The sequence below is a fragment of the Callithrix jacchus genome, chromosome 7 (genome assembly GCF_049354715.1).
Source record: "Callithrix jacchus isolate 240 chromosome 7, calJac240_pri, whole genome shotgun sequence".
Taxonomy (NCBI): Eukaryota; Metazoa; Chordata; class Mammalia; order Primates; family Cebidae; genus Callithrix; species Callithrix jacchus.
The window spans coordinates 111972743-111999643 of NC_133508.1; the positions used below are offsets into that span (position 1 = coordinate 111972743).

The 26901-nt window shown below is 39.0% G+C and overlaps 1 protein-coding gene across 1 annotated transcript; it reads right to left on the reverse strand.

The window, feature by feature from the left end:
* Window positions 1–26849, reverse strand: CRYZ (crystallin zeta). Its single transcript, XM_002750967.7, has 9 exons — window positions 26753–26849; window positions 19182–19298; window positions 17592–17744; window positions 13698–13861; window positions 9133–9184; window positions 4498–4647; window positions 1591–1692; window positions 1396–1491; window positions 1–977 (listed from the first exon to the last, which is right to left on the reverse strand). Exons 2-9 carry the CDS (start codon window positions 19290–19292, stop codon window positions 816–818), a joined length of 990 nt encoding a protein of 329 aa, XP_002751013.3. The 5' UTR covers window positions 19293–19298; window positions 26753–26849; the 3' UTR covers window positions 1–815.
* Window positions 26850–26901: the final 52 nt, after the last annotated feature.

Consider the following 26901-nt stretch of genomic DNA (forward strand, 5'->3'; position numbering starts at 1 on the left):
TTTTAATTTTCCATAGATTTTATTACACATTATGTTATGAGACAAATGCAGATCATTAATTTATCAAATTTGTGATAAAATTTGATAAATTTTCAACAAAAATATATGACCCTCACCACACAAACAGATAACCTAAATCTACTCTGAAAATCTAATCAATTGAGAAGTATTACCTATTTGGAGGCTATGTATTATAGCAGAGATAAAGCTCCTGTTCTCACAGAACATATGGAGTCATTGGCAGCTAGCCAACAATGAAGTGACTATTCTAATATTTGAGAAAATCCTGAGAAAACTAATGAATTATCCTGGACATTCTTTATTCTTGCCTTTACAAAAGATTTATAGATCCAAGAAAGATTAGTTTAGAAGAGAGGTTTTTTAGTCCAAAAAAATCTTCAAAGTCCAATACAGTCATGGCTAATCAGAGACTAGAGAACCTTTAGAAAGGTAAGTAGGATTGAAAACCCTTGGAAACTGAGCAGTCTTATTGTGAACTAGCATGTTTTAATCAAAGGTATGGAATTAATCAAGCATCATTTAAGAATTACTGGAATGCATCCTCATGCCAAATGACCACTAACATGCTATTTGCTACTGTGATGACTCCTTGATTTGAGACAGATGGCATAAAAAATATTGCTAGCTATACAATGAATTCTACTCTTCTGCTTCTGCTCTCCAAATAAAAATCTTATTTTTTCACATAAGAAACTCACTGAATTGAATGTTAATTAAAGAAAAGATAGGGTAAGTCCAACTGGGGGAAAGACAATACCTCTAATTACATAGGAAATCCATGAAATAATTAATCATCATAAGAGAAGAATCATTTTTCCAGTAGCCCCACTGCCATGAATGATATTTTCATGAGCCTGAGCCACCTTCTCCAGTGGATACTGAGAACCTATTACAGGTTTCAACCAACCAATTTCCATTCCAGCTTGAAGGGCTGCTGCATATTGCTGAAATTCCTCCTAAGAAAAAGAATAACAAATTAATTTTGGACCATATGATTTAATTTTCAGAAGATTAGAAAAACTTCAGGATCTAAGAGTTATACCATAACAAGTCTCTTAAAAATGTGTGACTTTTGTCAACTTGTCCAAAATTATAGAAAAAGTAGTTATTTACAGGGTAACCATGAGTCCCATCTGCCTGGGACAGTGTTTGTGTACAAAATACCTATTGTCCTGAAATAATTATTAGTATCACATTTCTCTCTCAAAAGATAATAAATGATCTTGTCACCCTAGCTGTCCCTCTGGTGACTAATCCTTACCTACTCCCTCTAGTCATATAACTAAGTTTAACATCTACTTAAACTTTCAGTTTGCCTATTCAGGTGTGTACCGGTGTGTAAGTTACCAAAATCGGAAGTACTTCTTTTCCTACCTTGGTTATGGCAAAGAGAGTAACTCCAATTATACTCGACTCCTTTATCATGATGTCCCGTGGGTTTATTTCAATAGTACCTCTGTTGCCAACAACCTAATATGAAAAGCAGCAAGTCTACAGTTAAGATTACTGCAAAATAGTGTTAAATTTTGGTAAAACATTAAAGTGGTAATAAAAAAAAAGAATACTTACTATCACTCGTCCTCCTTGCGACAGAAGACTCAAATCTTTACTAAGATTTACATTAGCTAACATTTCAATAATTACATCAATTCCTTTCTCACCAACATATGTCTACATAATAAAAGAGAAATGTAGAGTAAGACAAGTGAAAAACTGTAAAATAGCTACTATCTGTATAACATATTATAGAAATATGTTTCAAATGATATATAAATGTTACATCTTTGAGACCAACAATGTAATTTTCAAATAATTTAGTTATATAATTATGATATAATTCCAAGTTACCAGCCAGAACATCTAAAATGATAAATATTTGTACGAAATACATTGCTGTAATGAAATAAAACTTGCCTGGAATTTTCAGGTGCTAGACTCAATTTGAGTATAAAATACCTTTCCTTAGCTGAAAATTTTCTATCTTTAAAATGAACTTTCATAAAGAAACAAAAAATAAAAAGTCCCAAAACTGCAGGGGCCTCCCATTTTTATTAAAAAACAAAAACAAAAGAAAATATCATTAGCTGTTTGGTTTTGCATGATTTTTGTTGTTTTGGAGAATTTGGTTTTGTTCTAATCTGTTTGACACACTAATTCTTTTCCTTTGACATCTTGGATGTTGGATGCTGGCTCTTACAAAAAGCTACATATTTCTACATTAAATTCATTTTATTTTAACACACACACAAAAATGAATCCCTATGCCAGGGATTATACTAGGTACCAGGATTGCAAAGACAAACATAGGGAGCGCAAAACAAAACTAGTGAGAAAGGTGAGAATACTACAGTCATAACTATAATTTAATGGACTAAGTAACACATTTGCAGAAATAAACCATAGATTACAGAGAAAAAAGGTTAAAATTTGATTGCCTGCCACGGTCAGAGAACATTTCACAGAGATGATGACCTGGGCCCTGAGGGATGAATAGGAGTTTCCTAAGCCAAAAGAAAGGAAGATGAGCAAGGGGAAGCTAGACCTGAGGCCAACTCAGTCTGGGCCAAATAAACAGAAAAGCAAAGATGGAGAGGACTGAGAACACAAGGACTGAAATACAAGCAAGGCTGAGATGTGTAATCAGGTAAGGAGTAGTGGCAGGGAGAGAAAAAGGTAGGAGAGAGGAGATTGCAAGTTGGGACAGATAGTAAAAACACAGTGAATGCCATGTGAAAAGATTTGGATTTTTTTTAAAACAGGTATTCATTACTGCATGTGCAAGTACAGAGAAACAAAAATCCTCTCCTCATAGAGCTTCCATTTTAGTTATTTCTGTAGATTTTTTAAAAGAGGGAGACCACGGCAAAGATAAAAAGGGTTATCAGCTCAGTTATGAATAAGTCAAGGCTGGAGAAACTGAGGCCTAAACTAAGTTACTGTGGTGAGTGGAACAGAGATAAGGAAATACATTTGAGAGGCACATCAGAGATGAAACTGATACAATGAGGTGACCAACTTGTTGGGTGGGAGGGAGAAAGATAATTAAGAGACAAGGAAAATAAATCAAGTGAGGGTTTCTGTCTTGGGTCACCAGATGACTAGCAATGCCTAGCAGGTTGATGGCATGAAGGAACTAAACTCAGGACAAAGACAGTTCTGGAAATCAACAGCATATGGGTAGTAAGGAAGCCACAGGAGTATGTGAGACTGATGAGGACGAAAGTCTAGCACCACGGAAGATGAGAGACCAAGTGACAACAACCGAAGGAACATGAGTATTAAATAATATGAAGAGGAGGGAGATTGAAAGTGAAAAGTCAGGAAAGTAAGAAGAGAACCTGTTTCAAGGAAAAGCAGTCAGGGTCATATGCTCCTGAAAAATCAAACAGGATGAGGCCTGAGAGAAGACCAGCAGACAGTTAGTTAGGAGCTTCTCAGGGAAGCAGTATAAAAACTTGGGCTATAAGCAAAACTACAGTGAGAAGTGGTTGAAGGTAAAGAAGTAAAAGCAATAAATCCTACATTTTCAAGAAGTTTTGTGGGAAAGAGAAGGACAGAAAGGGGTTGAGATAAAGGTTAAGAGAATTTTTTGAAAATGGGAGACACTTAAGCAGGAGTCAGTGGAAGCCCCTAAGACCTCATCGTCCTAAAATTAGATTATTGTTAAACAAAATCATACTCTTATAATAATGGGCCATTTTTCATCTTTGTGAATATTCTTGGATAATGGTATCAGCAGTGAGTGCTAGATCTTAGGTTCAGACTTATAACAAAGAAGTAAGTGCTTTTGCTCAGCTTTTTAGCAAGATGATTGCCATTAAGGTAATAAACTCTCACTCCCATTTTTTCCTTCATTTGTAATGATCTAGTCTACACGGTACTCAATATTTGGGAAATTCTAATCGCCCTAACATGAGGAAGTGGTTGAGGATTAGTAATGCAATAAGTGTTTAGCAAATTGCTGCTACAGTACAAGTGGAGAAATTCAGAATCTGCTTGAATTGTTAAATGCAGCAACTAACTAAATGCCACCCCACCACTTTGGATACAGTAGTGATTATTCCTCCAAAGCATCCAAGTAACAAATGAACTTTATTCCCTGGGCCACACAGATCCAGTTTGTAATCTATGGATATCTCACTTTCCATGGAGAATTCACATCAAGCTGCAAATACAAAGCTGCAGCTTTACTTAAAACGTTATTTGCATTAAAAATCAATTTTTATTGCTCTAAGATTCTAGAGAAGCTATATTCTATTTAATACACATAAACAATACAAAAATGACAGTGAAGGTTTAAAAATTAGACATCTCTGCTTTTTAAATAAAGTTTTAAAACACTCGTAAAAATATATCTGAGCAGTGAATAAAGGAAGCAAACGACTTTAAGAGAGTAGTTGGCTAAAAATGCATTAAAAATCAGGTAAGTCTCCAAGAAACAAAGTTTGACTTTCATAAAACAGTAAAAAATTTTACCTTAATTTTATCAATATAATTAACTTCTCTGTGATTGAACACTTCATGGGCTCCATTTTGCAGAACAACCTTTTGTCCTTCCTCAGTACCAGCAGTGCCCAAAACCTTTAAGCCGTAAGCTCTAGCAATTTGGCAGGCTGCTAATCCAACCTGAAAAACAAATATAACCCAATAGTTACATATTCTCTATATTCCTGCAAACTCTTATTAAATACATACAATGAACTTAAGATTCCTATAGGACTTATCCTAACTTTAAGCAACTTAAGAGTGTAAATGAAGCAATAAGTAAAGAAGAAATAAGAAAAACAGCTCTCAGTTAAGAATATTTAAAATATTCTAGGTACCTTACTAAATACTTTCTATATACCGCTTTATTTTATCCTCACAATGACCCTATAAAGTAGATACTATTATTGTCCCTATTCTACAGATAAGAAAGTTGAAGCTTCAAATTATAAGTAACTTGGACAAGTCACATACAGAGACGGAAATAGGAGCTAGACCAGTCTGATTGCAGAACCTGAGTTTTTAACCACTGCATCAAGATGTTTGTAGGATTTAAAGATAATGAGCAGTTCATGCTCTCTGACTTCTCTGTGCATACGAGATTCTAAATAACAAATTTAAGGCCTCTACCATTTAAGTGAAAGAGACAGGTATATGGGCAAATTAACTAATTCATCCATATGGTGAATGTTTATTGAGTGTTTACACTGTACGAGATGTGGTACATAATGTAAGAAAGAAACTTACATTCTAAGGGTAGAGGAAGATAATAGTCATATGAACAAATGAATGAATAAAATAAATTCAGGAATAAAAGTGCTAAGAAAAAATAAAATTGGCTGTTGGGTTAGAGGGATAAGAAAAGGGACTATTTACATCATCAGAAAGGGCCACTCTGAAAAAATGAGACCCGAAAAAAAGTGAGGAACAAGCCACAAGAACATCCGGTCAGCCACGTGGAGGATGCTATGGGCACAGTGAATGGCCATGGTAACCTGGGGAAGTGGGAATGCAGTTAGGGTCAAAGAACAGAAAGAGGGGCAGCGTGCCTCAGGGAGGGGGCTTGTGGGAAAGAGTGGAAGATGAGGCCAGTAAAGGTGAGTCACACAGGATCTGAGGGGTGAAGGTAGAGGCTTCCAAGTATATTAAAAACTGCAGAACCACTGCAGAGCTTAAACCAGGAAATGATCTGGTTGACTCAGGCTTTAAAAAGGTCGCTCCAGTTACATGTGAGGCACAAAGAAATGGAGGGGGAGGATCAGTTTGTAGCTGTTAGAACAGTCTAGATAAGATATGAAGCTGGCTTGAGCAAAGGGGGTAGCACTGGAAAAAAATAAAAACAAATGGGACTTCCTCACAGATTCATGTCGGAGATGAGGAAAAGAGAAAAATATAGGATGTCTCCTATGTCTTTGGCCAGATTAACTGCATAGAGTAACTGAGGGGAAAACCGGACAGCAGTAAGTTTGTGAAAATCTCCAGATTTCACTTTGCCAAGAATGGGGGTACACGTCTGTAATCCCAGCTGTGTGGGAGGTTGAGACGGGAGGATCCCTTGGGCCCAGGAGTTTGAGTTTGCAGTGACCACACCACTGTACTCCAACCAGGGAAACAGAGCAAGACCCTGTCTCTAAAAAATAAACACAAAAGAATCACTTAGAACAGGCTGAGCTGCACAGTGCTCATCTACTAAAAGGTGAAGACATTCAGCAGTCAGTTGAATATGAGTATGGGCTCAAAAGCGTCCAGTTGAAGATATACATTAGAGATTTGTTATCTTACAGATGGTATTTAGAGCCAAAGGATTAGGTGGAACATGGTGGTTCATGCCTATAATCCTAGCACTTTGGGAGGCTGAGGTAGGTGAATCACCTGGGGTCAGAAGTTGGAGACGAGCCGGGGCAACCTGGCGAAATTCCATCTCTATTAAAAATACAAAAATTAGCCAGGCAGGGTGGCATGCACCTGTAATCCCAGTTACACAGGAGGCTGAGGCAGGAGAATCGCTTAAGTCAGGGAGGTGGAGGTTGCAGTGAGCCAAAATCATACCACTGCACTGCAGCCTGGGTGAGTACAGGCTCTGCCTCAAAAAAAAGAAAACAGTCACAGGATTGTAAGAAATCAATAGAATACCAAATAAATGTGCTTAGTATAAAGGAGAAATCAAAGTAATTTAAGAATATAGACAAAAGAGCAATTATTTAAATAACAATACTAGGAAATATGTTTGATTAGATGACAAATGTTGGTACAAATAAGAGTCACAAACATTTAGAGCAGAGTTTCCCAAACTTGGCACTATTGACATTTTGGGCTAGATAATTCTTTGATGTGGGAGAGTATCCCTTGTGTTGAAGGATATCTACCCTCTAGATGCCAGAACCCCTTCCCCAAGTTGTAACAACAAAATATGTCTTCAGATATTACCAAATGTCCCAGGATGGAAGGAGAAATGTTGCAAAATCACCTGCTACTCATAACCAGTGATTTACAGGTAGGACTGGGTTGGGCAAGAAAAGAATCACGATGAAAAATAATGATAGAAACTTTGTAACAGACTCCCAGGCCTGAAATGGACTGTAAAGATTTTGGTCCATGGTAATAAGGAGGCTGAACTCAGCCAGGTTACAGCAGGAATTTGGTTCAACTGAAATAAAAAAACACATGGAACTCACTGTCTGACAGAAGAGAGACATCCAATTAGATAAAACACAATCTACTATGGGGTGGGCACAATTGATTTTCAACTTTAATTTTCAAATTTAAATAAAAGATCTCTAATAACACCAACCTTTAAAATGCTAATGTAAATAGATCTCCTTGGGTTCTAACTGCTTTAAAAGGGCACTCAATTTAAAGGCATTCTAATTCTAATCTTGTCAACAATTCTAACAGCTATACTCCTTCGACAGATTATACACCATTATGTGTCAACTATTTTTCTTCTACTTACTTTGCTTACACTAAAGTAGGGCACTCCCCACCAACACGTGGATAATAGCTGTGTTCATAAATTCCATACCATTTTAAACACACAACATAATCCCACAGGAATTTGAATTAAATGAGGACAGAAACTACAAACAGAAGCAAGGCAAAACCCAGTACTGTTTCCCTCTGATAGGACAGGGAGGATCAGAAGCGCTTCACACACCAGGTCGCCAGCCTATCCCTGCCAGCCAAGGATTTAACAAACTCAGCCAGCTCAGAGAACAGTGTGGATTTTACCTTAAAAAAAAAAAAAAAAAATCATGGTGAAGCAACTGGGCTTTTTACAAGAGGGTAAAGGGAATATAAAGAGATTTTCTTTAAACTCTTCTCTCCCCTTCCTACAGAAATCTTTCCCTTCTGTACAGAGCACAAGGTTAGCTCTCTGAAAGCCAGGGCAATTTAAATAAATGTATGTGTTTGACAGACCCTTTAGTTATTTAGGATTACATTTAATTTAACCAAAAAATAGCTTCTTCAGTGAAGTTAAATAATGGGAGTTTTGGACAAGGTACGTCTGTCATATTTTCTCAAGCCCCATAAAGACAATCCTGGTGTTTTTTAATAAATTGTCTGATCTGTGAAATCCCTTTGAATGATCTATTTGAAGTGTAGTAAGCTAGGTGTGAAACCTCGTGATTCATCTACCTAAAGAAACAGAGTGACAAAAAGGACTGAAACTACCTGGCCACTTTTAAAGGTAAATTCACATTTTCAGGATACCACTCATTGTTCAGGGGACAATGTGCCATTTAATAGGTTACTTCTTTCAATCTACTCTCCAGAATACACAGCGCTCTGAAAGGGTTAACCAGCTTCCCCAAAGCAAGCATCTAGCCCCAGGCTTTTTATTTTTAAAATTCAAAATCTTATCTCCAAAATTTCCAAAGCATCCACTGATAGAGTTGATGTGGATTTCTTGTTAAATTCTAACTGCAGAGCTCTCTCTAACTCTTCCCTCTAAGCTCCTGAGAGGCAGATTGGCAGCTAGTTTCTTGAAGAGGCTTCTGACAGCCCTGTGTTGGGTGATTTCACTGAAGGGCTTATTTTATTATAAGTTCTGAGTCCTCCTCCCGAATTCCCCCACATTAGCATTTTCAGCCGTGGGTTGTGGTGTTAAGGACAGGGCTGTATACAGTGCACTCCCTGAATGTCATCAAAGCGCAGCAGGCAAGCAGAGGAAGGGAGATAGAAAGGACTAAGAATTCACAGTGTGGCTTTAACGCGCTGTCTGGGCAACACAGGTAAGCTTTAATGAGCCTTAGTTTCCTTATCTAAGAGAATATGGAATTAATATCAACCTTCAAAACCTGTTTAAAATTCTAAATAAATATTCTTATAACATGCTACTTGAAGGCAAAAACAAGGCGAGTTTATCTTAGTCCACACCCAATACGGGTGGAAAATCTAATATATTTTTGATGGGGTCCTCTGTTGAATTTATTAACCAAGAAATGCTAAACTCATGAAAAAGCATCACCTTCATAAGACCAAAATCAAAAAAGTTTTACTACATAAAGAAAAAAAGCAGCTTTAACTGTATTTATAAATCTGGCTTTTAAAAATGACCAAAGGAACTATAATGTGAAACCCACAAACCCAAGCTTGTTTAAAAATACATTAAAAAAAAATACTTACTCCTCCACTCGCCCCGTGAACTAGAACACTTTCTCCAGCTTTCACACGGGCACTGCAAGAGAAAGCATAAGTCATATCTCCTTATGTTCTGAAGCTAATTAATCTCAGGTGTTTTCATCATCTTTAAGGAATTTCTACTTTCAGTCTGGCTAACACTGACACAAAGAGCAAATGCAACCTGATATATAGCCCCAAATATTCCCTAAGCGCCACAGAATAAACAAAGCCCTCAATTTATTTATTCCTTTAATAAATATTCATTGGGAGTCTTTATGTGCCAGGCACGATGCTGGACACTAGAATCACTACGTGGTGCTACTTCTGAGTCGCTACAGTCCTTGTGGGTCATGAAGTGAAACTGCGGAGCCTAGAGGATCTGGAATCTCTCATTCCCATTTATTCCCACAGAAAGGGCCTCAAAGCAGGTTTATTATAGCTCAGTCTTTATTCTGTGGACTAGAGTAATGCCCAAGTAACACAATAGCTAGGCTACTTTTTGCCCGGGGAAAAAAAGTATTTTTCTTCTTCTTCTTCATGTTTTCAAACTCCCATTTCAGAAAGCAATGCTGAGTCGGCAAAGGTCAGAGAGTAGGAAATGTAATAAATCCTATCACAAAGATTCCCTTGTCGTCCCCTAAAATGTCCAGAGCCTCTAGTGAAATGGCATATTCTTTCTACTTCTGGTTCACATGACTACTTTTCTAGTACATACTGAAAAGATGGAGCATGCAGCAAGGAATGAGGGGATGCTTCACTATTCCACATGGAAAGTGCCAATGTCAAAAGCCAGCAGATGCTATGAGATCTGGATCTGATTCTCAGGGTAGATCTCTTACGTCCTAGAACAATGTGGGGTGGTCACACTGCAGAGACATTAAGGAACTTTATGCTCCATCTGGGAATGAGAACACAGTAACTGGAGTCCTGCTCCCAGCTGTGCCCAACAGCTGAGAAGTGGCAACAACGAGCAGTAAGTGAAACTTTCTCCCACACTCTTGCTTGGAGCTAAGGGGACTGAAGACAATAAGTTAAACTGAAGGTTTGAATAATAAATCGAGAGAACTGTTACCAAGAAACTAACACGTTAAAAGTAAAATATAAACGTAAGGGGATAGGATGACTAATGTTAAGCTATGGTATATATAATACTTTCCAATGAAATTTTTAAAAAATTATTATAAGATGCCCCTCAAACACTAAAGACACATTCTCATAAATCCCTGGGCCTGGGGTGAGAGGAGAAAAAGCAAGCAAATCCCCGGCGGAATCCTTACGCAGAGTCGCTGTGACAGTGAATTTTATGTGTCAACTTGACTGGGCCAAGGAACCCAATAGTTGTTCCAACATTACTCTGAATGTTTCTGTAACAGGGTTTTTTTCTTTTTATGAGATTGACACTGTAATAGCTGGATTTTTCGTAAAGCAGATGACCTTCTAGAAATGTGAGTGGGCTTCATCCAATCAGTTGAAGGCCTTTGTTCTCAAAGACTGACCTCCAGTGAACAAGAGGAAATTCAGCCAGCAAACTTTGTATGGACTTAAATTGCAACTCTTCCTTGGGTCTCCAGCTCGCTGGCCCACTCCAGCAAATTTTAGACTCACCAGTCAGTTGCAATTTCGTGAGCCAACTCTTTAAAATAAATCAGTCAGTGAGTGTGTGTGTGTGTGTGTGTGTGTACAGACTGATTCTGAGACAGGCAGACAGACAGACACACATCCTGCTGTTTGTTTCTCTGGAGAACCCTGACAAATACAGTCATTCTCCCTGGTGCTCACAGCACTCAGCCTGGCCTTCCATGCTGCTATCCCCTACCATCTACTAGTCACTGAAGACTCTTAAGACCTGGCACATAGGCTTTCTCTTCCACCTCAAATCCTGCTCCATTTAGGAGATTCAGCATTCCTCAGAAAGAAAATCAAGCACCACAGTTCCTGAATTTTCCTCCACGTTAGCCACTCTCTCCCAGGGCTATAAACACCAGCCACCATTCTACCTGAGAAACATCAGATGCCAATGACCAATACTATGACAGCAATCTATCCTAATTCTGAAAACCCATATTCTCTCAAAACCTTTCTTCAACTATGCAGAGATCACTGACTCTCCACAGCTCTGTGTCTGCCCACGTGCTGCTCCTGGCCTTCCTTCTGTCCCTACTCGGCCTGGGGCCCACAGAAGACTGCCCAATCTCCTCTCCCTCGCCTTCTGTGCTCTCATTTCCTTTATGCCATTCCATTTTGCCACCAATATTCCAGCCCTGAATTAATGTTCAAATCTAACTTCCTTGATACTTTATCCAAATGGCTATTACAGAAAAAAAAAAATCACATGACCATGCATTTTGGTGCCACTTCAGCTCTGATTCTTAAAAGACCACTTTGCCTCCTACTTAATTGTGAAAAGTGAGGCAATCACAGATAAGTGCCTTTAACACTCCACCTCCCCACTCAAATGTTTCCATAAGTATGTCATCTTTACCCCTTCTAGGTTTTATGAATGAGCTGTTCTGTCCGTACTGGAAGCCAATCTCTCTACCTAGGTCCTAAGTCCTTTCCATCTTACCTTATGCGAATCTTGCTCCATCTGTAAATATGTTCAAGTCTTGTCTATCCTTTAAAAAAATCCTTTTTTTCCACAAACTCTCCTCAAGCAACCTTCAATTCTCTCTTCCTTGTCTCCTCCATTTTTAAAAGAATAGTCTCCATTCAAGGAATTATTTCCTCTTCCTTCCTGCCTCAATCCACTCAGTTAAGCTCTTCCCACCATTCTATTGAAAAGAAGCTGACTAAAGTCACCATGACCTCTTCATTGTTGAGCCCAACGGTTACATTTCTCTGAACAGACCTCTGTGTTGCATTTGACAGCTGGCCAAACTCCTTAGTAGCAGTATCAACTGCCACTCCTAAGGCTGCCGCAGTGATTGTGTATTTACCCTGTGCCAGCCCTGTACTAAGAACTTTATACACATTACCTCCAAGTAATTCTTACCACACTCTAGCAGGCAGGTGCTGTTATTACCTATGTTTCTCAAGTCAATAAACTGCACCTGAGATGGTTAAGTAGCTTAAGGTCACACAACTAGTACCGTGTGAAGACACTAACCCAGGCCTTGCTGTCTTCAAAGCCCATGCATTTACTGGATGCTTACGGGATACCATGACCTCTAGATTCTGCCAGCCATGGAATCCTTTTTCTCTGACTACATTCTTAAATGGTGATGTTCACGAGGGTTCTGTTTTCACTCCAGTGTTCTCACTTCCTGAGGGATTTCAACCACTTTTCATCTTGTCAGTTCTTACCTACAGGCTGATATCCCCAAATTTTTATCCCCAGTCTTCAAGCTTCAGACTTTTTTATTCAACAGGCTACCAAACTTCTCCATTAGGATGTGTCTCTCACAATTTCAAATCCAAAACTGAAAACAGCTTCCCTTTCAAACTTTCTCCTTTTTTTGTCACAGTTAAACAAGACCCAAGCTAGAAAGCTAGACTACTCTTAAGCTCTTCCTGTCCCTCATTCTCTACCTGCATATAATCACCAAATACCCCTGATTTTACCACCACTAAATAGTTATTCTTCCCTTTCTACTTACTTCTTCCACCATAACCCTTGCTCTGGCCCATAAGGATTTTGTCTAGTGGAGACTCCTATAAGATACTCCTATCTCTCTCTCTCCACTCCTATCCTCAAATCCATCCTACACACAGCAGATACATGATCTCAATAAAAACCAAACATGACAATAACAGTCTCCTGAATAAAGCATTGCATTAATTCCAATCCCTTACAGAACAAGGGACGAACTTTATAACCTATCTTTTACCATCTGATTTCTATCTCCTTGATGACAGCTTACATTTATTGAGAGATTACTCTGTTCCAACTTTATTCTTCACTACTCTTTCGCTTGAAATCTCCTAACAAAATCAAGTTTCTATAGCTGTTACCATACACCATACTGTTTCTCCCCATACTGTTCCTATTGTCTAGAATGTCCTCTCTCCTTCCAGCTACGCTTGCTCAGGTGAATTCACTCCAATGCTTTTCAAATGCTTAGTAGATGAGATTAAAATATAGATTCTAAGGCACCAGCCATGGCAACTAACCAGAGGGTCTGGGGTAGAGCCCTAAAGTATACTATTAAATTGCTGCCTAGATGATTCTAATGGATAACAAGATTTTGAACAATGGCTTTAAAATAGTCTAAGTCTCACACCTTGCCAGGAAGGCCTACCTCATCACCACAGGCACATGCCTTCTGAGCCCATACATCCCTATGTACATGTCCACCACTGTAGCTTCCACATTATACATACACATAACCATTCTTATGTCATTTCCCTTACTAGACTATGGGCATCTTGAAGACAGTGTTTGCTCTACTTTGTATCTTCAGAGATTAGCACAATCCCCCAAATTCATACTTTCCATTCTATAAATGTTTCATGACAAGAACTGGTAACCAAAAATGATGAACAGATAGATGCACAGATAGCTAGAAGGAAAGCAGTTAACACTGCCCTCTTTTGGCACCGGTTATAAAATTGACAGCATGTGTTATTACCTGTGGATCAGAGCTCGATAAGCAGTAAAATATGGGATACCGATGGCGGCTCCTTGTTTAAAGTCCAGTTTTTCAGGCAGTTTGTAAACAGTATGGTCTGCTGCAAGAGCATACTCTGCATAGCCTCCAGAGATCGTGCTGCTAGTGAAAACTCTGTCACCTTTCTAGGGGAAGACAAAAATGAATAAATGCAGGAGGACTAAAAAATTCTGTCAAAATAGATATAATCCTTTACAGCAAGAAATAAGTACTTATATATTGTTCTCCCTATATAGGGTCTCATATAAATAATTTTAAAATACTGAACATTTAAAATGTTTATTAGTGGGAATGAATGGGAAGAAAATCTAAGGAAAATAGAAAAACATAAGAAAAGGAAGGAGAAACTTCCTTGAATGGCATTATGATGGTATTGACGGCTCAGCTCCATAAAGAGCTTGCTATGTCAGGCACTGCATTCAGTGAATCTGGAGTGTTAACGAATTTCATCTTCACAACAGCCAGTGAGGTGGGCATGCTTATTATCTAAAGCAATCTCCGCTACACAGATGAGGAAACTGAGGTACAAAGAAGTTCAGTAATTTCCTCAGATCAAGCAGTTAGTAAATGGCAGCCAACATAAACTGTTATTTTTGTCCAAAATACTAGGAGAAGAAACAAATAAAATGTGAATTTTCTTCTGCACACCAAACACCTATTCTAAATCTTGTCCCTGAGCTTCCTCACCCCAGCATTGCCATTACTCCTCATGCAAAACACCCAAAGGCAGAAAACCATGCTAGGACCCCGATAGCAGGATGAGCCAGGACAGGCTTCTTCACTTGTCACGGCACCAGAAACACAGTGAAGTCTCAACAAATGTCTGTTGGACCTCACTGTTAAAAAGCAGCTGGGTGACTGAGGTTGATGTAATGCCCTAGCCAGGCATTATCGGTCCAGTGTATGATTTGCACACTAGGGAAAATTAGGCTGCCTACTTCAACTACCTGCCTTAACTCCTCCTTCTTAATATTCCTTAGAATAGGCAAATTATTAAGGCAATGACTTTAGTCAATTAAAGTGTACTAAAGTACACTTTATTTTACTGAAATCGGAAAAGGCAGAAAAGCTATCTGATAGAATGAAGACAAAAAAAGATTCAAAAGGCATCCAAGAGTCAAAGACAAGTACCACCACTTAATGTGGTTGCCTAGAAATGTCAAATATGATGAAGTGAATATTAATACTGTTTTTACAGCTTAAAAAGCTTGTTGAATTGATTTCAATATAATTCAAACACTTACTGAGAACATACTACATAGAAAGCATTATTTCAAGTTATGTGAGGGACCGCAATACCCCTGTCCCTAACCTCAAGCATCCTAGACTCTAAGAGGAGAGAAAAGAAAAGTGCAGAAAAAAATTATAAAGCAAGGCAAACGTGATGAACCACTGAAGATAGGTAGAAGAAAAAGAAATTACTTCTAAGTAGAGGAAATTAGGAATAGCTTTATCGAGAAACTAATAATTGAGGGAAGTCTTGAAGAACAGGATAAGATTTTGAAAACTAGAGCAAGGAAGAGTCATTTTGAGTGAAGGAAACAAAATTGGCAAAAAGATAGGGACAGCAATAAATGCCAAGAAATTAGCAGCATTTACTACCAATGAGTAAGAAGATGAATGTGTGGTATGTAACCGTTTCAGGGGATAAAATGAAAAGAAATTGAAGCTAAAGTGTAAAATCCTTTGAATCCATGTTTAAAAGTTTCAGTTTGGCCAGGCGCGGCGGCTCACGCCTGTAATCCCAGCACTTTGGGAGGCCAACGCGGGTGGATCACGAGGTCAAGAGATCGAGACCATCCTTGGTCAACATAGTGAAACCCTGTCTCTACTAAAAATACAAAAAATTAGCTGGGCATGGTGGCGCGTGCCTGTAATCCCAGCTACTCAGGCGGCTGAGGCAGGAGAATTGCCTGAATCCAGGAGGCAGAGGTTGTGGTGAGCCGAGATGGCGCCATTGCACTCCAGCCTGGGTAACAAGAGTGAAACTCTGTCTCAAAAAAAAAAAAAAGTTTCAATTTAATTATGTCAAGTAGAAGAACCAATATGAACAAAAACACAAGGATGAAAGGCCTGGGATGTGCAGGGAAGGACAAAGAGTTCATTATTGAAGAATAAACCACACTGTGAGGAGGAGTGGGAGGTAAGAATGTTAACATAGATGGGAGAAGAGAGCATGAAGCAATCTTACTTCACAGCAACCAGGAATTTTACCAGTCTCTCTGAAGTCTACAAGACATGGATGCAAGAATGAAAAGGGAGGTGTAAAACAATCAGAATCAAATTCTATAAAACGATTCATTCTAGAGTAAGGATGAATTTCAGGGAAAAAGAGGAAGTTAAGTGTCTATTATATAAATCCAGGTCAGGGGTGTAGTTAAGTAGGTAAGAGAGCCTGAACTAAACTACAGGCAGTGGAAATGGAAAGGAGAGAGAAAACAGTTCCAATAAGGTAAAGCGAGGAGTAAGCCTCAAACCCCAGAAGTCACCAAGACAGTCACACAAGAGAGGCGCTATTGGCAGTGAGAAAAGATAAACTCGGTTTCAGACACATTTTGTGAGACATTTCTGGAGTGTGACCATGTGAGTCCAGTGTCTCCAACAGAACTCTCTGTAAAGATAGAAATGTTCACATCTGCACTGTCCAGCAGGGTGGCCACTGGACAGGAGGCTTTTATTAAGCATTTGAAATGTTGCTAGAGTGACTCAGGAACTGAATTTTCAATATAAATTTAAGTTGAATTTTAAACTGCCACATGTGGCTAGTGGCTACTGTTTTGGACAGCACAGATCCAGGACTTAGCAGAAAACTCTATGCTAAAGATGTAACATGATAATGGCAACGAAGGGAGTGTATGAGATTATGGAAAAGGTACTGAATACAGAAAGTAGAGTTTTAAATAGGGACTGAGAGCCCCAGGAAACACTAAGATTTGAGAAATATCCAGAAAAACGAGAGGCCTCAAAATGGAGGCCCAGATAGGAAGGGTAGAGGAGAACAGGAGAAAATAATGTCACACAAGCTGCAGGCAAACAGTTGTTTTGAAGAAAAAGTTAAGTGGCTGTGAGTGTCAAATGTCACAGAAAAGTCAAGAAAGACAATGACATAAAAGGGCCCATTAACTCCAGCAACACAGAGGCCATTAGTGACATTAGCAAGAATCCTTTCAGTGGAGCTATGAGGGCAGAAGCCAAGCTGTCACAGGCTAAGGAGTGAAAAGCTGAATGAATTTGCCAGTCTTCCTGTGAGGGACACCATAATCTTCTCCATCACCCTCATTTTGGTAGGGTGCTACTAAAGTTGAGAAGATCAAGGAATTATGAGGAAAGATGCTAGGACATGAGTCTACTATGAATATGTCTTTTGATATATATATAGATCTGGATCATAGCATTTTCATTGGCTGAGTCAGAGCTCCAAAACTGTATAGTGACCTTGAATTTTTTTCACGTTTTACTTATTTTTCAGAAAAATTAACTTGCCCTTTATGAAGCTAAATTTATAAAGGGAATTAAAAATTATGTTAGTTTTTATATCATCAAAAGTTAGGAAGTAGTCTCACTTCCTTGTTTGTTTTCTTTCCGTACATATTTCAATTAAATTAAAAAAAATCACAGTTCATTCTGTGGGGACATGAAGATCCAGAAATTACCCAGCACCTATTTACAACAATGTAAACAAATAAGGCCTCTGGATAAAATGTAATTTCTTTTTTGACTAAAGGAGTCCCCCAAGTGGCAGAAATTGTGTAATGGGGCCTTTTAAAACCTTAAATAGAATGCATTTGAAAGTTATGTTCAAGTATTTTAAGAAAATAAATTAAGCCAAAATAGAAATAATTAAAAATGCAATACCTTGAAAGCAGATGCATTATCTCCAACTGCTTCTATCACCCCAGCCACATCTGAGCCAGGAGTATAGGGTAAGAGTGGTTTTCTACTATAAGTACCAGAGCGAATGTATGTTTCCACAGGATTGACACCACATGCATGGACCTTGATTAGAACCTGCAATGACAATGTGTTTTAGTTCACAGAAAGAATTTAGGCATTCATTCAGCCTTATGCAAGGACTGTGCTGATTATAGAAGCTATGAAATGGGAGAAAACAAAACAAAACAAATAAGTGCTTGCCTTCAACGAACTCACATTCCAGTTTTACAAGCTAACTTAAATTGACATGACAGAATGGCTTATGTACTGTATTAAAAACATTCTGGGGAAAATTGTGAAAGAAATATTTAAGGGAATATGAGGCAGAGACCTCTGCGTGTTCATCAAACTCGTTTTCTCCTTTTCCTGGGTACACAGTAAGAGCAGTGCTTCTTTGCTTCCCTCATGGTTATGAGTAGCCAAGTGACTGAGTTTTAGCCAATGGAATGTTAGCAAAAGTGATAGCAGACACATGCAGGCCTGACCCATTAAAACTTCCTAGCCAAGTCACACTGTGCTCTTCCTCTTTCCATGGTGATCCTGGAAGAGAGAGGTTGTGACAGAGCCACTTGAAAGAAGAAGCTGAGTCCCTAAGTCACTTCTGGTGAACAGATACACACCCACATTTGAGAACTTTTAAATTTAGTGTATGAGACATAATTATCTGTGGCTGAACCATTGCATTTTTAGGTTACAGCAATTGTAGGAGCTAATTTTACCTTAATTAACACAGAATGATTACCTCTGGTATAAGTGTAAGGGAAGGCTTCATAAAGGAAGTAGTATTTGAGTTAGGGTTTAAAAGATAAGGAGAAATTCTTTAGAAATGATAGGAAAAGGATATTTCAGTTAAAAAATTACATGTGCAAAGACAGGAATGAAAGGGTGTCTTAGAGAAACTGGACAAAATCTAATGTTGTTACAGCACCGTTTCTCTATGGAGAGGGAGTGATGAGAAATAAACTTGTAAAGATAGGTTAGAGCCAAATTGTAAAACCTCTCATAGGTTTGCTAAGAAAACTGGACTTGGGACCCTTGGAGGGTGTAGTAATAAAAATACATAATTTTAAATCAACAGTATATTGTTAAAGTCATTGGAGAGAATTAAACTGTATACTTAAATTCTCACGAATCACAACACATGAAAAAGCATGAATGCAAAAGAAAATTGTTTCCCCAGCATGCACAAAATAAAAATCATGAATGTTTGTAAGAGAATAACTTATTCAAAACTCCTTATGTGTCCGTAAAAAATCCAATTATTGCACTACATAGATCACTCCATATATCAAAAATTTTCTTATAACCAGAGGTTATTCCTTTTCATACATCTACTTCACTAATTATCAGATTTATGTTCACTTTATCAACATCCATATGTATCTGTTGTATGAATTCCATCCTAATTCCATGTCTTTAAAAATCATTGTGAGTCTGCTTCTTTTGAGTACTATGTGCAAGAGACTCACACTCAGTGTAATTATGGCCTCAATAAAGTAACTTTATTTCTACCTGATTGTCTTTAGGAATCGGTACTGCAACATTCAACTGCAGTTTCAGTACTTCTGGTCCACCAAATTCAAAAACTCTAACTGCTCTCATCAACTTCTGTCTGGTTGCCATGGTGATCTAGATATTAAGAAAGAAAAGAATTAATGTATTGTCATATTGTATCTAGTATATCACCATGTTTGTACCCCCTGGAGGGAACACATCAAACAATTTTTTCAAATAACAATTTAAATCATGAACTTACCACTGATCTCATTTCATGTTTAAGGACCTTTCATCTTACAAATCCCTCAACTACAAAGCAAAATACTTCATGCTACTTCCTATAGGGATTCAGTCACAAAGGACTCAAACATGCAAACAAAAACATCTGGATAGACATAGCATGATACATATTTAGGTTTTCTTTTGTGTAAGCTTGGGTTGCAATATCTTAGAAATTTTATGAGTTTAGTTTTATTAACATTAGGTAAACTGACCTCCTTTTCAAACATTTACCTGACACCCAGTGTATTGGTTAATTTTCATACTGCTAGGAAGAAGTACTCAAGACTGGATAATTTATAAAGGAAACAGGTTTAATGGACTCACAGTTCCACATGGCTAGAGAAGTCTCACAATCACGGCTGAAGGCAAGGAGAAGCAATGGTATGTCTTATATGGTGGCAGACAAGAGGGCATATGCAGGGGCATTTCCCCTTTAAAAAACTATCAGATCTTGTGAGACTTATTCACTATCACTAGAATACCATGAGGACTCCCTTCCCCCATGACTCAAGTACTTCCCACCCAGTACCTCCCATGACACATGGTAACTATGGGAGCTATAATTCAAGATGAGATTTGGGTGGGAACGTAGCCACACCATATCATTCCACCCCTGGACCCTCTCAAATCTCATGTCCTCGCATTTCAAAACGAATCATGCCTTCCCAACAGTCCCCCAAAATCTTAACTCATTTTGGCATGAACTCAAAAGTTCACAGTCCAAAGTCTCATTGGAGACAAGGCAAGTCCCTTCGGCCTATCAGCCTGTAAAATCAAAAGCAAGTTAGTTACTTCCTAGATACAATGGGGTCACAGGCAATGGGTAAATACAGCCTTTCCAAATGGAAGAAATTGATCAAAACAAAGGGGCAACAGGTCCCATGCAAGTCTGAAATCCAGCAGGGCAGTCAAATCTTAAAGCTACAAAATGATCTCTTTTGACTCCATGTCTCACATCAGGTCACTCTGATAAAAGAGGTGGATTCCCATGGTCTTGGGCAGCTCTGCCCCTGTGGCTTTGCAGGATAAAGCCTCCCTGCTTGCTGCTTTCATGGGCTGGCATTGAGTGTCTGCAGCCTTTCCAGGAACACAGTGCAAGCTGTCTGTGCTTCTACCATTCTGGGTTCTGGAGGACAGTGGTCCTCTTCTCACAGCTACACTAGGCAGTGCCCCAGTAGGAACTCCACGCAAGGGCTCCCAGCCCACATTTCCTTTCCACACTGTCCTAATAGAGGTTTTCCATGAGGGCTCTGTCCCTGTAGCATACCTCTAACTGGACATCCAGGCATTTCCCCACATCCTCTGAAATCTAGGTGGATATTCCCAAACCTCAATTCTTGCCTTCCGTGCACTAGCAGGCCCAATACTACATGTACTCCTCAGAGGCTTGGGGCCTGCACCCTCTGAAACAATGGCCTGATCTGTATGTTGGCCCTTTTTAGCCAAGGCTGGCATGCAGGATACCAAGTCCCTAGGCTGCACACAGCATGGGGTCCCTGGGCCTGGCCCAGCTAACCATTTTTTCCTCCTAGGCCTCTGGGCCTGTGATGGGAGAGACTGCCACAAAGGTCTCTGACATGCCCTGGAGACATTTTCCCCATTCCATTATCTTGGTGATTAACATTTGGCTCCTCCTTACTTAGGTAAGTTTCTGCAGCTGGCTTGAATTTCACCTCAGAAAATAGGTTTATCTTTTCTACTGCATCTTCAGGCTGCAAACTTTCTGAACTTTTATGCTCTGATTTCCTTTTAAACATAACTTCCAATTCCAAACCATATCTTTATGAATATATGAGACTAAATGCTTTTACCAATGCGTGAGTCATCTCTTGAATGCTTTGCCGCTTAGAATTTCTTCTGCCAGATACCCTAAATCATCTCTCTCAACTTCAAAGTTCCACAGATGTCTAGGGCAGGGGCAAAATGGCACCAGTCTCTTTGCTATAACATAACAAGAGTCACCTTTGCTCCAGTTCCTAACAAGTCATCTCCATCTGAGACCGCCTCAGCCTAGACTTTATTGTCTCTATCACTATCAGCATTTTGGTCAAAGCCATTCAACAAGTCTCTAGGAAGTGCCAAACTTTCCCACATCTTCCTGTCTTCTGTACCATCCAAACTGTTCCAACTTTTGCTTGTTACCCAGTTCTGAAGTCACTTCCACATTTCTGGGTATCTTTACCACATTACCCCACTCTAACGGTACCAATTTACTGTATTTGTTCATTTTCATACTGTTATGAAGAAATATCTGAGACTGGGTACAATTTATAAAGGAAAGAGGTTTAATGGATTCACAGTTCCACATGGCTAAGGAGACCTCACAATCATGGCAGAAGGCAAAGGAGAAACAAAGACACAACTTACATGGCGGCAGACAAGAGAGTGCATGCAGAGGAACTCCCTTTTACAAAACCATCAGATCTCATGAGATTTATTCACTCTCATGAGAATAGCATGAAACACCTGCTCCATGACTGAATTACCTCCCCCAGGTCGCTCCCACGACACATGAGAATTATGGGAGCTACAATTCAAGATGAGGTTGGGTGGGGACACAGCCAAACCATATTATCCAGCTTTAACAAACCTTAGCATTTTAAAAACCTAAAGCATTATAGATATAATCGAAGACTAGTGTACTAATAACCAAACCTGCCTCTGGCCCTTTAGTTACCTTTCAAGAGGTAACTATAACCACAAATTCAGTGCTCATCATTCCCAAGCATTTAATACCACTTCTACATGTGTATGGAATATTAAATAATATGTGTTATTGTTTTACATGTTTTCAAACTTTATATCATTTAAGAAATATAAAAATCTCAAAAACTTAATGCTGAAAGAAAAAAGCAAATTTGGATTTGAAAATGAATTCTACAATTTGCTTTTTCCTTTCAGCATTAAGTTTTTGAGATTTATCAATGTTGAAACACTTGGCTTTATGTAGTTCATTCATTTTAACAAAAGGGGAAAAACATCAAAAACTAAAAACAATGCACCATATGCAATCTTTTGTAAATTACAAGTAGCATGTCTAACCTTTCTGTCCTACCACTGTTAATGTCAAATGAAATGAAAACTCAGAGTTAATATAAACTATAAAAAGGCAAATGACATTTGTACAGAAAATTATATGATCTTAGAAAACCTTCTGTACCTGTAAACATGTAATGAAAGGGTTTTGACTATATCTCCATAACTTTATCTGTGGGTTATCGTAATTTCTTGAAATCAACCAAATAGTATTAGATTCTGCCATCACCTAAAACATCTTCCTCAACCACAAAAAGTTTAAACATTAAAAAGAGTTGCAGAAACCAGGACCTGACATGAAAGAATTCAGATATTTACTGTACCAGAACTTCACACAGGACTACTCAGAATAGAGCCCATATTGGCTATAAAATGTCATTCCACATTTCCACATACAGCAATTGGGGGCAGGGGGTGGAATCAAAAGTATTTTAGTAGTGTTATTGATGTAAAATTCCTGATATAATTAATCAAAAGTTTGTGCCATTTTAAAACCCTTAAAATGATTTAACACAGTGTCTAGCATAAAGGAGAAAGTGACATTTCCAAAGGTTGTTTAGCAATAACATATCCTGAAGGGTGGTCCTCAGGGAAAAAAAGAGGCAGAAGCAGGCAGACGGCATAAAGACTGCACTTTAGAACAGCTTGGCAGTCTCTGACCAGGAGGTGATCTGTCAGAGGGCAGGGCTGGGAAAAAACAGCCCAGTCCTACCCAGCAATCCCACCACTGTACTTCCATTCTGGTCTCCACTCAAGCCGAGAATTTCTTAGAGAAGAAAGTGAAAGCATCAAAAAAATAAAAAAGGAAAAGATTGCCCAGATCAGAGTTTTCCATGGTGGATATAAGAACATAGAGGTTTTTGTTTTGTTTTCTTTTTTGTTTGTTTGTTTTTGGTTTGTTTTCCACACGGTGTTATGGAAAGAGCAGGTTTTGGAATATGCAGCTCTAGGTGTGAGTCCCAGCTCTATCATGTAAGAGCCACATGGTCTTAGACAAGGCAGTCAACCTTTTGAGTCTCAGTTTCCTCATCTGAAATTTAGGCTCCCACTCAGAGTTACATGCTAGAGACATGGCAAGCACCAAGTACAGAACTTAGTAAACATGGCTCTTGTATATACTAGACATCATTATTTTTCCCTCTATTGTTCTTTTCCATTTCTGAATCCTAAGGATTGCCTAAGCCTCAGAGATCGAAGCCAGACTGGGCAACAGGGTGAAATGCCATCTCTACAAAAATTTAAAAAAAAAATTAGCTGGGCCTGGTGGTAAGCACCAGTGGTCCCAGCTACTTAGGAGGCTGAGGTGGCAGGATCATTTGAGCCCAGGAAGTTGGGGCTGCAGTGAGCCATGATTGTGCCACTGCACCACTCCAGCCTGGGTGACGAGTGAGACCCTGTCTCAAAAAAATAATAAAAATAAAAAATAAAAAGGCAGAATAGAGAAATCACTAAAATGTTATAGTTCTATAATCATCTTTAATTTACTATAACGATATTTACAGGACTCAGTCAAAACAAGCTCTTTTTCTCAAAGAATTCAGTCTAGAAGATGACTTAAACAAAACATTAATACCAAACATTGATTGTTACCCAATGTGTATTCTTCTGAACCTTAAATGTACATAAAGCAGTGTGTTAAACTCAAAGAACACAAAGAGCAAGGAGAAAATGTCCCACGCTGCCCCACCTTCTGTAAGCTGAGTGCTCTCTCTCTTATACCTACACACATACCCTATGATGAGCTTGCTCTTTTTTCATTTTCAATATCTACCCTCTTCCTACCTATGTATTTCTTTCAAACACTCATATCTCACGACTACCATAAAAAAACTATTTAATAATAAAAGTAAAATTACTCTGAAAAAGGACCTGTATCTCCCCACATCCCCACATTTTGGCATTGGCTAAGTTGAGAGAAAGGAATAAAGGAAGGAGACTTACCCTTTCTACTGGATTTGGAAGACTCACCTGCCTTGCCCAGTACTATACTGCCACATTAGCCTATTAGGCTTGTAAAGTGATGCGGTATGGCCTCACCACACTATCTCCTACTTTGCTTCTGCTGATCTTATTTCACACTGAGCCTCCAGCATTCTGATGGATCAGGCTCCAACCTGCACTCGTTGCCTTTGAGCTCACCTATCCATGGGATCATCATATGCTTCATAATGATGAAGGATGTCAGACAAGATTATAAAAAGAATAAAAGAATGTGGCATACTAATAGTAAATAGGATAACACTTAAACTCCTGTGATACCTCATTTCTTCTAAAAAGCATAAGTCTTCCACCTCCACTGATATAACTATTTTCACAACAGGTAGAGAAGTTATTTAAACTATTATTTTACGCAGAAGTAAAAATAAAATCACCATCCATTTTATGGATGAGGAAATATCTCAAGAGGTTAAGAGACTTGGCAAGAGTCACATAGAAAGAAGCAAAGCTAGAATCCAAGTCCTACTATACTTAAATGGTGTTAGCTGACTTTTTTTTTAACTTTATTTACAATCCTTTTCATCTCACCCTTTGAAATATTGGCATATAAGTCCCTTTACTTCGTAAACTTTATAATAGTAATAGTGAGACAGACTGAGCTAGAAAATGTGAAATCAAACTAACCTGCAGGTAGAATCACATATTTTATGACTAAGGCATCCTTAGAGTTTGAAATTTCTCAAATGCCCACTAAGTCAGGGAATGCTGCCGAAATACAAAGTACATGATTCTATTTTTTAAAATTAATTTAAAAAGTAACTCCCTAGCATTGGAGCCTTGTGGACAGGACAGGCCTTTCCATTGCGTGTGTTTTTGTAATTAAACCATGCTTCAAACAGGTCTTCCTATTTATCAAATAAAATGTTTTTAAAACTTAGAGTACCTTGGTTTAATTTTTGGTTATACTTTTTACCTCTGAAAGGTTGCCAATAGGCCTTACGCATCTAGGAAATAGGAAATCCAGAATCCTTCCTCCAACGGTGATCTTTTCCTCGCTATGCTTGTATCCATTCGATAAAGGAATTGGGAAAACATTAATATATTTTAACATAGGATGAACAGATTAACTCACAAAGCCAGAGCAAAGGAACATTATGAGACAAAAGCAAAAGTAAAATTAAATAAGAAATTTGGCAAGAATTTTTAAAATTGAAAACTCAGAAAAAGAAAAAAATTGAGAACTTTGAAAAATAATCATTGTAAAATGTTCTGCTGCTAATAAGAAATGACTCATGTGAGCATATGGTTTATTATTCTTAACCCAGAAATATAAAAAAGGCAAGAATTACAAGTGGTCAGAGAAAGTCTCTGTTTGGCTGTGTGATCTTGTCAGGTCACTTCTGCTCATTTGTGATAAGACGGGGTATGAAGAGGGGAGGAGTTTAGGAGCTGATTCCGGACCCCTCCAGCTTCCATGATCTTATGGAACAGGGCAGTCTGTTCCCTAGTAGAGTAGAGCTCGGAGAGATTTGCTGCTGAACTCTGCGCTAACCAGACACGGAGTCACAGTGGCTTCAGTGGGACTCTTACACCAATTTCCATTAGCTATGGACAAGCATTCCAAACTTCAGCCTTTAAACGGTTTAATCATTGACACACCTTCCCTGGTCACAGTCTCCTCTAGAAACTCAGTATAAACATCCAACGATGTGTTAATAGAGTGTTTCGTAATTTTGTTTTGAAGATTATTCTAGGTGGGGGGGCCTCACAGGTCAATATAACCATACATTTGTCTCCGAAAGTAGACTGCAATCCTGTTGGGAAAGCTGGAGGAAGATCGGGTGGAGAGCTCTGGGAAACCTGTAATTGTGGGAACCCAGGTGAAAAAAATCCCCTACAACTGAGCTGTGGGAAGGGGTCTGGGCAGACTGCCGGGCGCTGCTGCAGGAATCCCCAAACCCAGGCACAGGCTACAGGAAAAATCAAGTAGGTGACTGGAGGAGGGTGCAGCGTGACATTGGGGCGGGGGGGAACTGGGCAGGGGTAGTGCCAATTGACGCTTCTTGGTGTAGTAACCTAAACTCAGAGCCTAAACGCATGACCAGGGCTAGGAGCCCAGGACCAGGAAACAAAACGCCCTGCGTGATTTATGGACGGGAACTTGCAGCCCCTGGAGAGGAATGGCTTCGATCTGGAGCTCTTTATGCACTAGTTCTCGGCGAGGACAGAGGGCAGGAAAGGAGTGCAGCTAGAATCCTCGGTTCCACTTGGACGAGCAGTGGGGAGATTCGCTGACTGAACAACTAAGGAGACTTTTTAAAACCACTTACCAGAATCTAGAGTGGGAATTAAAATCTGCGAGGGCTTCTTCAGATTCCACAGGAGGTCTTCCACATCTCCAACTTTTGCAGGCTCCGCCTAGAGCATGCTCCACCCCCAGGCGAAGGCCCGAGACGCTCCCAAATTCAGAACGTCGAGG

Coding starts and splice junctions, on each gene's coding strand:
- CRYZ (XM_002750967.7), bottom strand. CDS start 19,292: ATGGCAACCAGACAGAAGTTGATGAGAGCAGTTAGAGTTTTTGAATTT. Junction 9,185..13,697: donor TATCGAGCTCTGATCCACAG/GTAATAACACAT, acceptor TTTCTCTTGCAG/TGCCCGTGTGAAAGCTGGAG. Junction 1,492..1,590: donor CGCAAGGAGGACGAGTGATA/GTAAGTATTCTT, acceptor TTTTCATATTAG/GTTGTTGGCAACAGAGGTAC.